This window comes from Tenrec ecaudatus, chromosome 10 (genome assembly GCF_050624435.1).
Source record: "Tenrec ecaudatus isolate mTenEca1 chromosome 10, mTenEca1.hap1, whole genome shotgun sequence".
NCBI classification, from domain to species: domain Eukaryota; kingdom Metazoa; phylum Chordata; class Mammalia; order Afrosoricida; family Tenrecidae; genus Tenrec; species Tenrec ecaudatus.
The window spans coordinates 16,169,340-16,182,403 of NC_134539.1; the positions used below are offsets into that span (position 1 = coordinate 16,169,340).

Consider the following 13,064-nt stretch of genomic DNA (forward strand, 5'->3'; position numbering starts at 1 on the left):
GCAAGCTAGAGCAGATGAAATGGCCTGTCAAACAGCCATGTCATCATCCGGCTCTTTCCCCACTAACTGAGGTAATGCGGGCTCCTCAGTCTCGGCAGAAGCCAGAGGACTCAGCTGGTATCCTGTCTGTTGCTGTAGATAACGGAAACAAGGTCACTTGGAGGTCAAGTGGCCTGGGCCACCAGAATGGTTTCAGCCGGTTTACAAGGGAACTTTAGTCCGAAATGTTCCCAGAAGTTTCACTCCTGGGTTAGTGGAGTCTTGTTTGGTCCTCCTCGTGCTCTGCACCCTTGCTGGAAACAGACCTGGTGCCTTCTGGTATCTGTGGTCTTCAGTGGCCAGGATGGAAACGAATGGAATCTGTGCAGAATAGTGTGCATGTTTTGGAATTGTTAGGGTTCCACTCCAAACTCTGCGTGACCAGGGCTGTTGCCCAATGATCACCTTAATTGAGATACTTTGAACATAGCTTGGATGTGTATATATTGAATGCTATTGATAGGTCTGGGAAATCATCAAATAACTAATTTAAAGGTATAAATTGAAGGGAAAAAACCCCACATGTGACAAAGCCTTTATTAAATAGTCAGATTTAAAGAAGATACAGAGTCTTGGTGGCTCAGTGGCTGCTAACTGCACGGCCAGCGGTTTGAAACTCACGGAGGGAGAAGGACGAAGCTTTCTGTTCCCCTACAGATTTACAGTCTCGGACACCGCAGGGGCAGTTCACGCATCCTCTCGGGGTCTCAGTCACTAGGAGTTGGCGTCAACTCGGTGGAGGCAGTGAGTTGTTTTATGTTTTTTTTTTAAGATATTCTTTTTCAGAGGCATTTCCCTCTAGTTTTAGTAACTGAGACTCACCAGAAGCCAGAATGCCCTTGGCATCCAAGACCTCTGCTCATTCTAGCGGGACGGGAAATGGGTCTATCATTTGAGAGTATTTTGACACCAATGTGAGAGAGGAAGTTGACTTTAAAAACCGAAATGGGCAGCTCTTCGTAGTCTATAGTTTTGGCTATGGCTCATATCCTTCCCGGATGTACTGAGCGATCCCCAAGCGCAAGGTATTGCGCTACTCCTTGGTGGCATGAGAAGATGGCGCCAACGATGCGGCTGAGGAATGGACAACTGAAGGCATTTGGGGACGGAAAGCAGGATGGAGGAAGCAGGGGAGGGCTGGGTACAGTGCCCTTGGCTGCTCTTCATTTAAGAAAACGAAATCCGTGCTTTCTTGGGCAGATTAGAAGAGGAGGTGGCGTTGGGGAGTGGAACTTGAAAGTTATGTTGCTAAACATCCCCAAGACACTTCCTTAACTGTCCAATGTCCTCGTCCAGAAGTACACATTTCTGAAGCTCTCTGGAGTCTGAGTTGGCCTCTGCTGTTAGGTAGCTCAGCATCGATCCTGCAGTCTATGAGACTGCTGCACCTGCAGAATGGGGTGTGAACTAAATGGTCGCTCAGGCCAGTTTCAGCTATGGCCAATCAGCTGTGATCCCTGTCACATGTCATGGAAATCTTGTTTTTAGTGCCTTTGGAATATTCAGAAAGCAAATTCCGTCGGATGTCAGAAAGCACATTTGTCCTCGAAACAAAATGGTCACTGAATCTCTTCCAGGGCAATATGGAATTCTTGCCTAGAGATTTTAGGGGATTTAGGCGCAGATGACAACCTGGACTGATTATGTAGATTCTCTAACCAACTTGAGATGGTGTACCAGAATCAGAATCGTGGAATCCTGCTTGTAGGAGTGTTAGCTCTCACTAATGTCAAAGAATGTTTTTCTGTTTCTTGGCCAGTTTGTGTTTACTCAGGTGTATTGCAAAATACTCACATTGGATCCACTAAGCCACAAACCAGTGCATAAAGTTCTGATCATTTCAACTAAATGGCTCTTTTCCCAAATTAATGTGAAGATGCTAATTAAGGATGCTTGTGACTTGGCTTCATAACAAAAATGAACAGTTATGTGAGAAGCCAGTGGTGAAGCATGCAGCAATGTGTGCAGTTGGGCATCAGTGCTGAGATGGGTACTTTTTGTGTGACATCTTTTGCTTTCCGCCAATGGATTGAGCAGTTTTTCTGTGGTAGTGAAACAAGTGGGAAGTGCTGGTTATGATTTTGTTCTGTCTCTAGGAAGCATAAACCAGAAGCAGATTGGAACCCGCTGCCTCCAGGTTGCTTCCTGCTCAGAAAGACTTCAGGGTAGAGTCGAACAGCTCCCTAGGGTTCCCAAGGCTCCATGTCTTGGTGGAAGCAGATGCCTGCATCTTTGTCCTGAGGGGTGACTGGTGGGTTCAAACAGGCGACTTGGCGAATGCTCTGTGCCACGAGAACTCCACAGAGACATTATCGGAGCACGACCGTTGTTACGTCTCAAAAGTCTTCTGAAGAGCTACTCTCAGTGCCGTTCCTGTTGCTACGGAAACACAAGGTCTCACTAACTCTTAAATTAGAAAGGACCGAAGGAATGTTCCAGGTTCCTAACTTCATCAAGCTGAGCAAAGCTGGACACCTGTGTGCGGGGCTCCTGCTCTGTGTCCATTCCTCTGCTGGTTGGTGATGGGGCCAGGCGACCAGGGAGCACGAAGGGAGGAGGGATGAACCAAACAAGAACCCCCAGTGTCACAGTTTCTGACACCAGGCCCAAACAGGCACCAACAGGGTCCCACCATCAAGGGCCAGTGTCATATTCTGAGCTTTCCAGAAATGTGGAGATCAAAAAAGGGCCTGAATGGACCATTGACATTATTTTACTTCCTCAGCAAAAAATAAAACAAAATAAGAAGTTAGTTTTTCCCCTTAAAGTAAGAAGAGGACTTTAGATTTTTAATTTTTTAAGGAGATAAGGGACTCTATTCTCCACTAAGGTTCAACATGAAATGATACTAGTAACAGCAATATAATATTTTCCCAGCTTCAAGAACATAAAAACAAAAATGTGCCATCCCTCTCCCCCTATCCAGCTAAATGATGTCCTCTTACCGTTGCCCTGAGAACTCAGGCTCCTTAGGATCTTGGCTTCTGCCTCTCTTGGCTTTACCTCCTCTTACTCTTCAGCTCAGTCCCTGGCCTGCAGAACCTTGATCTTGTGACAATCGACGTCCCATCTCAGAGTCCTTGTGCTCACTGGTGTCTCACCTGTCCTACCTTCCCTGCAGATCTCCAGCAGCCTCCCTCCTTCACTTTACTCAGGTCTGCTTCAATGCTACCGTAGAGAAGCCTGTTCTGATCACCTAAACCAGTCTCCCTCCTCCTCACACATCCTAGCTCTAACCGTGCTTTGTCTTCAGAACACAGGACCTAAGATGTATGTGACTGTTAGTTGTGTGTCACTAGAATTAGAATGGAAGTCCCGTGAAGGCATGGCTTTATCTTCTTTACTACTGTAACTTCAAGGCCTGGAATGTAGCATGTGCTCAGCAGGAGCTGTGGAGTCCGTGAATGCGGGAACCGAATGAGCTTCTCTCTTCTGTCCTTTTGAAGAGGCGGAACCATCAGCATGCACAGAAGAGAGCAAGGTTCGGAATCTGATTCCGGCCCTGCAGCGTCGTAGCAGTGTGGAGGGCAGGACATGATTTAGGGGCGCAGAGCCTCCATAGCTTCCACGTTCAGTGATGCTGAGTACTCCATTTTGCACGGACTGTCAAGGATTACTGACTATGATGTCATCAAAGAAAGCAGACTGTGTTCGATTTGCATGTCTCATTTGGGCTTTATGAGGGGGCTTCAAAAACTTTGTGAAAAAATGGAATTGAAATATAATGGAACTTTTAAATGAAAACAATTTGAAGCCCGCTGATCTTTAGTGTTTCCAGGGAATGCCCTTCCTTGGGTGAGGCGTCAAAGTCACCCTGCACAGGTGTGTCTACTCCTGGGTTGGTCATGTAACTGTGATCTCCAAGGAACGGAAACATTTCCGCATAGCCACGCCTGACGTTACGATTTTGACACTTGGACAGAGTTAGACTGCCTGAATTCTAGCTCTTGACACAGTCGAATCTCAAAAGTCCCTGTATGCTCACATCACACTAAGCCGTATGCTTGTGCACTTAGAATCGAAAGCTTTTCTGAAAATCATCTCCCTTGGAGAACCCCCAGCAGGGTCAGGGTGTAGTAGATGTTCAAGAAAATGGGGACAATATCACCTACCTTTTCTTCTGCAGAACTAAGGAAATGAGATCTAGCTTCCTTAGGACCTGCAATTCATTGTGATGTAACTAATTAACCAAATAACTCTCATTTTTACCAGATCTTGCTTTGCTACATATTAATAAACCCTATGGCAAATCCATAATTTACCTATATGATATGCATTTTGTAGACGGCTTCACTATGTAAGTCCCTAAAGTAAGGGTAATTGTTATTCTTATTGATCTCTAAATATCCTCTGAGAAACTCGTTCCTCCCAGAATTCTTCTAAGATCAGTGCTTTCCATGTCCATATGCAATGGTTTGCAAAAGGATTTTAAATGTCTCAGATTCTAAGTCCTAAGCAAAAATTGGATTGTTATTAGAGGTTTTTTTAGTGCTATAAGAAAGTGATATGGGGTTTCTGCTAGTAATTCATTGAATATTTGAACTGAAAGGTTAAAACAGATCAAGGAAGGATCTAAAATAATTATGACTTTTGCTCCATACAACTATATAAAAATACTGACATTATTTTAAAAAATTCTGTTTTTAAAAAGATGCTTGGGAAAATATAATTTATATTACTAAGGAATTCCTTTTAGAATATCAAGTCCAGGAGAATTCAAGCGTTGCTTTAAATGTAGGAAATAGGGTGACGTTTAAAAGCGGAACCTTTTTATTCATAGATGTTAACTACTAATTCTGTTGTGACTTACAGGGAAATAAGCGATGGATGTCTTATTCGGTAAGATTTATGCATGTTCTTTGTGCCATTTATACAGTTTAGGTCCTTCCTTGTACAACACACACACAAACACACACACACATAACCTATGACAGAAATGGTTTTCCTATGAATTGGCAAATTGTTCCATTAAAGTTCTAGTAGAGAAGTTAAAAACAAAACAATGGTGACACACAATGAATTTGAGAAAGTTAACGTTTTTAGAAGGCCTTCTTGTATTAGAAGAGTGCTGGTCGAACAGTGGTTTAAGCAGTCAACGCCTAATTGAAAGTTTGGCCACTCCACAGGAAAGAGCTGTGGCCGTCTGCTTCTGTAAAGAGGTACAGTCTTGGAAACCCTGTGGGGCAGTGCTACTTGGTCCCATTGAGTTGCCATGAGTCGTAATGGAATCTACAGCGATGGATGTCTTCTATTATAGACGCATATAGTCGGTTGCTTAAGAGCATGGCTTTGCACTAGATAACACTTGTGTTTGAATCCTGACTACCACATAATGAATTGGGATCCTGGGCCAGCTGCTGACTTTCTCCAAGGCTCTGTCTTTTCCTCTGGAAAACTATGCAGAAAGTACGTATGGCGATTATAGCAACAAATGAACTAAAGCATGTAAAGTACACATACAATTCCTAGCCTACAATCAATAATACATGTTAGCTATCTGGACCTCGTAATTTCTGGAAGTAGGCAAGAGGATGACTCGTCTTGCCATTTGGGGGTTGAGGAGCTGGCAGCTCAGGGCGATGGCATGGCAGAGTGAGGAGCAGAGAAAACCAGGATGACTTGGGAGGCCTGGTCCATTCTCTCAGGGAGAAGAGGACCGGTTTAGAAGAGTAGAGAGGGACTCGGCATAGGAATGCAGAGATAAGATTTATTGTTTCAGATGTTTTCGTTCATTTGAAACCCAGAGGTATAAGAAAGGCTTGGCAGTCAGCTTCCATCAAGTTGCCAACCCTAATGAAACCCACTGCCATCATGTTGATTTCCACTCATCGCAAATCCTTGAGAGGTTTCCAAGGCTTTGTAAATCCTTCGGAGAGCAGCCAGCCTCCGCTTTCTCCCTTGGAGCAGCTCCTGCTGAGAAAAGCCTATTGAGAAATTCTACTCTGTAGTACTCCGGAGAGGAGAGTGGCAGGGGGGGCGGGGATGGGGATGGTGTCTCCATGATTTCACATCGATTCAATCGCAATTAATAATAACTCACTGTCATCAAGTTGATGCAAACTCATAGTGACCTTTGGATGGGGCAGGGTAGAACTGTCTCTGTGAGTGTCTGAAACTGGAATTCTTTTTATTTTAAAAAAAAATCATTTTATTGGGGGCTCATACAACTCATCACAACCCATACATACATCCATTGTGTCAAGCACATTTGTGCATTGGTTTCCATCATTGTTCTCAAAACATTTGCTTTCCACTTGAGCCCCTGGCATTAGCTCCTCAATTTCCCCCTCCCTCCCCGCAACTTCCTCCCTTATGAACCCTGATAATATATAAATTATTATTATTTTGTCATATCTTACACTGTCCAACATCTCCCTTCACCCACATTTCTGTTGTCCATCCCTCAGGGAGGAGGTTATAGATCCTTGTACCTTTTCTACCCTACCTTCCCTCCGCCCTCCCGGTATCGCCACTCTCAGCACTGGTCCTAAAGAGATATCTGTCCTGGATTTCCTGCGTTTCCAGTTCCTATCTGTACCAGTGTATGTCCTCTGGTCTAGCCAGATTTTTAAGGTAGGATTGAGATCACCATAGTGGGTGGAGGCGGGGCAAGGAAGTATTTAGGAACTAGAGGAAAGTTATGTGTTCCATCATTGCTACACTTCATACTGAGTGGCTCATCTCTTCCTCTCAACCCTGCTGTAAGGGGATGTCCAGTTGCCCACAGATGGGTCTTGGGTCCCCAATCTGCAGTCCTCCTCTTTCACAATGATACGATTTTTTGTTCTTTGATGCCTGATACCTGATCCCTTTGATACCTTGTGATCACACAGGCTGGTGGGTTTTGTTGCTTCTGAGCTAGATGGCCACTTGTTTACCTTCAAGCCTTTAAGACCCCAGACACTATATCTTTTGATATCCGGGCACCATCAGCTTTCTTTTCTTTTTTTAAAATCATTTTATTAGGGGCTCATACAACTCTTATCACAATCCATACATACATCAATTGTGTAAAGCATATTTGTACATGCATTGCCCTCATCATTCTCAAAATATTTGCTCTCCACTTAAGCCCCTGGCATCAGGTCCCCATTTTCTCCTCCCTCCCCGCTGCCCCCTCCCTCATGAACCCTTGATAATTTATAAATTATTATTTTGTCATATTTTACACTGTCCAACATCTCCCTTCACCCACTTTTCTGTTGTCCATCCCCCAGGGAGGAGATCACATGTAGATCCTTGTAATCAATTTTCCCTTTCCAACCCACCCTCCCTATAAGCTCCCAGTATCACCACTCACACCACTAGTCTTGAAGGGATCATCTGCCCTGGATTCCCTGTGTTTCCAGTTTGTATCTGTACCAGTGTACATCTTCTGGTCTAGCCAGACTTTCAAGGGAGTATTCGGATCATGATAGTGGGGGGCGGGGGGAGTGGGGAGAGGAAGCATTTAGGAACTAGAGGAAAGTTGTATTTTTTCATCATTGCTACATCGTGCCCTGACTGGCTCGTCTCCTCCCTGGCATCCAGTGGGGATCTCCAGTGGCCTACAGCTGGGCTTTGGGTCTCCAGTCTGCACTCCCCCACTCTCATTCACTATGGTAAGATTTTTTGTTCTGATGATGCCTGATCCCTTCGACACCTCGTGATCACACAGGCTGGTGTGCTTCTCCCATGTGGGCTTTGTTGCTTCTGAGCTAGATGGCTGCTTGTTTACCTTCAAGCCTTTAAAACCCCAGATGCTATATCTTTTGATAGCCGAGCACCATCAGCTTTCTTGACCAAATTTGCTTATGCACTCATTTGTTTTCAGCAGTCGTATCGGGAAGGTGCGCATCATGGAGTGCCAGGCTAATAGAAAAAAGTATTCTTGTATTGAAGGAGTACTTGAGTGGAGGCCAGTGTCCGTCTGCTACCTTAATACCTATAAATATATGCACATAGATCTATTTCCCCATCCTCCTATATAAGTATATTTACATATGTGCATGCCTTTATTTATTAGACGTCTATAATTGCCCTTTGCCTCCTAGTTGTTCCCTGTATTTCCTTTTAATTTCCTCTTGTCCCACTATCATGCTCAGCAAAACTGAAGCTCTTTATGGGAGTAGAAAGCCTCGTCATTCTCCCTCTGAGTGGCTGGTGGTTTCAAACAGCTCATCTTCGCTGTTAGCAGCCCAACACATGACCATGATGCCACCAGGGCACCTCTTACAACACTACTTATAAATTTACCTCCAAGTGACCGGATGTGAGGTGTGTTAGGACCGTGCTTGCTAAGTGTGGCATATGAGAGTCTAATTTTTCTACTCCGTTATTTGAATGCTTGCAACTACGTTTCTGATTCTTTTTCAACTTGAACACAGGCTGTTGATAATTAGTTCATTGGATTGAGTATAACGGCTACATTTCTCCTGCTGTCATCTTCCTTTTCTATGCAGTATGATAGAACAATAGATGGCTCAACTCGCAGTGTTTGGTCTGGTCCACTTTTGCTTTTATTCATGTATCAATCCATGCATGCGTTCAATCAGTCATCAGTTTATGCAAACAAGTCTAATGCAGTGCAGCGCAGTCCTTCGAGCAAGTACTCACTATGGGCTCTCACATCCCCGAAGACACAGGACGGCACTCAGCACAGCCCTGGTCCTCGGGCTCCCAGGTGTAGTCACGAAGCTAAGCAGGTAAACTGGTGAATATCTGACACGTCAGTCAGTGCAGTGGGAGGATAAGGCCTGAGGGACCCCAAACAACCAGGGTAGTAGTTAACTCTGCTTTGGGGCGCCAAGGAGTTTTCTTTGGAGCTGGTGGTAATTGAACTGGATTTTCAAGGGCAAGCAGTAATTTATTAGGCACACAAGTATGAACTTTCTTACTTCTACCTATGAATGATGAGTCTACTTCTGTTTCTCATGCATTGTGTGTACCGTTTCTTTTCCTTGTTCATTAATGATTACTTCACATGATTCAGAATTGCTCCAATATCTAATTTCTTTAAAATTTAAGGAAAGCTCTAAATTTTTAAAATAAGCAGTTTCTCATCTTTCTTTACAATAATAAAGCCCAACCTCGAATTTGATTTTGAGAAGAGTGACTATTTTAAGAAAGTTTGGTGGGGGTGAGGCAGGAATCATTGAGCTTCTGTTTCTAGAGTATTTCATTAATCAGCCCCTTCAGATCAAATGTCATTTATTTCTTGTAGTTGTGGCTGCGGTTGGAACTTATTTTTGTTGTTGTAAATATAACATTTATTTTATTTTGATGTATTCGAAGTATTCTGAAAGACAGTTGCTCAACTCTCTGACCTCAAGCTCACCCCAGGTTGCTATAGAAGGGAAAGCCCATAATCAAAAATAAGGAGATCTAGTCCTTAGGGCAGATAAGAAAGTTAGGCACAGTGGCTTCTTGCTACCCATTATACGTAGTGTAATGTGAGCGAGGCCTCTGACATGTGCGTGAACACAGTGATAATGGTGGTGTTTCAATACATTGTCTACTCTTAAAACGTGGCAAGATGACTTCAGCTCCTTTGATTTTAAAACACTTGCTTCCTAGGTGGGTTGAAAGTTTTATGAGCTCAGTTCATTTTTGAAATATCCCATTTATCCATCTGAGGTGTGTCCTAAGATTGAAATTTAGGTCAGATGGTAACTTGAGTTTACCTTCAGTAAAGAAAATAAGTGTGCCGTCTTTAAAATCTGCATTCCAAGTGTTAAGCACAATAGATCAAAGTATATCGTATTTAAATAAATACTTTGAAAACAGAAGTCTCAGTTATTCCTGGCCCCCACCTCCCCGCCAAATTTCTTAAAATAGTCACTGTTCGCAATATAAAATTCAAGGTTGGGCTTTATTATTGTAATGAAAGATGAAAAGTTGTTTATTTTAAAATTTTAATGATTTTGCTTTCAAATCATGGAAGTTCTCCTTTGGGAACCACTTTACTTGAATTGCCTGTGACATTATTTTTATTTCTCCAGGCGATGATTAAAAGTTTCATGGATGTGTACCAGCTTGCAAGCTCTAGAATTGCTACCTTAGAGAAGGAGATAACATCGCATCGGAACCACATTGCAACCTTGAAAACGGAACTTCACACAGCGTGTTTACGAGAAAACGAGAGTTTGCAATCAGTAAGTCCTCGTCCTCCACGGTTTTTCTCTTCTTTGGGTGTGGGATCGCAATTACATATACGTGTTTGTTGTTGATGAGATCACTGGCCAACACAGATCTATTTACTTGTAATTTGGGGGTCAATGATTGATCAAACGACATAAATTCTCTGGTGTGGAGGCATTTTCAAAGGAAGAAAAGCAACGAACTTTTCAGTTGTGTCATGTGTAAAGATGTGCCTACTGTTCTGGGGGCTCACACGACACCATGATCCCTTTGTGTCTGGCGGTGCAGCTGACACTGGGATTTCGCAGCTAAAGCTTTGCAAGTGTCTGAAGCTTCAGTGTGCCCCATTAAGGCAGAATATTATTAATTATGCGTATAACCAAAATGGTAATTAGAACATGTGATTATTCTCTGTAGAAAACTAGACTTATCCATAATACATGCCTAGCTAAAGACGTATGTTGCGATTCATCTATATGATTAAAATTCAGTTTCAGCAGTCATTTTATGTTTTAAAATTTTAGTCCTTGATGAAATATGGGCTCGTTTAAGAAGGAAAACAATTTCTATCGTTGACATATGTGTTTGGAAAGTTAAAAAAGAAGCCTTTGTAACATAGAGAAATAAAATAAACATTTAAACTTTTTTTTTGCCCAGAAGACAAGCTACAACAACAGTGAGAGAGATTAAGAGAGTGACCAGTGATTTGAATGCCTTTTTTTCCCCTTCCTTTTTTGATTTGATGACAATGGATAAGACTCACTTGGAAGGAAAACCAGTATCCTGATACCCTCTTTATCAATCCAGGCAGGCTTTTAAAATGACGCGTTCAAGCAAACCGGGCCATGACTGTGGCTTGGTTCCTCAGGTCATAATACAGGTGTCAGCTTCTTGGTACAGCTGGTTCTGACCATGATATTGAAAACATTCTGCTTCTCTCTCTCCCGCCAACCCACCTTTCATCTTTCTTGCTTTAAAAAAACAAAAACAAAAACACCACAAAACTACAACCCTTAATCACGGACATACATACTACATAATGTTTATTTTCCTTGTGTATCTCCTGTAAAACTTAATCTCTATGAAGACACAGTATTTTTGAAGACAGCGCCCAGAACAATGCCTGGCTCACAATAAGCACTCAATAGATATTTATTGAATGCAAAACACCAGAATATATCCAATAAATGTAATAAAGCAATTACTCGGGACCTGAGATATGAGTCAATATGAGCACAACATTTTAAAAGGCTGTTATTTCTTAGCTGGGTTATTGCTCTATTGTGAGAGATTAAAATGAAGAGAAGTAAAAATATTTGAATGCATATACAGAATTTTCTAGCTTTTCTCTGAAACACAGTAAAGTTCTTTTCCCTGCTAAACCATTGATTCTGCTAGTTAACTTTATATTACACTGTTTAGGTTGTGCCAGTTTTGTTGGTTGTGCTATTGCGCATTGTTCATCACTGTTTTTCGTGCAAGATTAACTGCCTTGAGTTTCAGAGAAGTCAAAGTTGCTAACCCGAGGCCCCAGGGGCTCACGGAGGGGATTGCAGTAGCTAATTGTGTGTCTTGAATCTCAGGTTTATCTGTGAAATGGGGGTATTGTTACTACCCTGTGGCAGGTATGTCATTGCCAAATGCTTATTTCCAATCAGTAGGTTCTCTTTGTTCTCTTTCTGATGCACTTGAGTATTTAAATTCTAGAAGGTCCCACTTGTCTTGCTTCTTTTCTGCTGCTTGTGCAATTTTGGTTATGTTTGATGCTCTCTTCACGTCGTGCATGAGAGCCCTTAAGCTCACCCCCCTTTGTTCCTGATGGTTTTTTATCGTGTTAGGGTTTGCATCGAAGTCTCTGGCCCATCTTTCTTATCACCTTGATTTTTTATTAGTTACTTCTGTTAAGCTTACATAGGGTAGAAACTGAAGAAATATAAATAAGCAAAAGAGGAAGAAAATGAAAGCCACCTAGCTCCCACTCCTCGTGGATCACCGCCATTAACACACGGATGCCGAGCCTTTGCTCTCCTTCACGTTGGCCTTGGAGCGGAGAGGGTCCCGGGAGGTCCTTAATAGGACTCAGAGTCTGATGGGCCCAGGCATCCGTCCTACCAGAGGCTGGAGATGCTGAAGAGGAGGGAGACAGGAGCAGGCGGAGGAGGAGAAGGGGAATAAGAGGGAGGAGGGAGGAAAATACCTTAGAGGGGACTTTCCCTTCTCTACCTTCCCCTCCCACCTCTGGCTCAAAGACAGTGTCCTTTGGTACGAGAACCTTTATCTATTTATTTACTTTATAACAGTGGTCTCATAAAGTATTTATCATTTTAAAATTGACTCGCTTCACTCAGCATAATGTCCTCTAAATCCATCCCTGCCACGAGATGTCTCACACATTCACCATTATGTGTACGCAGCCGAGTTGATGTAACCCTTCTTCCACCGATGGGCATTCGGGCGGCTTGCATCTTCCTGCTGTCGCGCTGTGCTGTGCTGTGCGAGCATTCGTGGGCATAGATCTGCTCCAGCTGTGCTTGTCTTTATTTAGGGCATGGATCCAGTAACGGGGTTTCTGGATTATATGGTATTCCTATTCCCGATTCCATTTTCCACTGTAGTTCTCTGGCTTTACAGCAGGGTGTAAGGGTGCCAGTCCCCCCACCCTCTCCAGCTTTTTAATGTTCTGTTCCGGTGACCTTTGTTATCAATACCAGGTAAGGTGATTGGCATCTCTTGAATGACTAGTGAGTCTCTGATTCATCTTTGAAGAAATGATGTTGGGGCCATGTCTAACTTCCTCTGGCTACCCAAGTGGGAAGGAGAGTCTGACTCCACTTCTGCCCATGGATAGCTCCAATAAGACAGGGCCAGGCATGCCTCCATGCTCGAACCTTCTTTACCGACGCCGT

At 43.2% G+C, this 13,064-nt stretch overlaps 1 protein-coding gene across 1 annotated transcript in view; it reads left to right on the forward strand.

Annotated features, from left to right (window-relative positions):
• CCDC171 (coiled-coil domain containing 171) overlaps positions 1 to 13,064 on the forward strand; it is a 292,925-nt gene that overhangs the window by 233,999 nt on the left and 45,862 nt on the right. Inside the window, exon 26 of the mRNA XM_075559944.1 lies at positions 10,020 to 10,172. Coding sequence (XP_075416059.1) covers positions 10,020 to 10,172 — 153 coding nt within the window. The remainder of the gene's footprint in view (positions 1 to 10,019; positions 10,173 to 13,064) is intronic.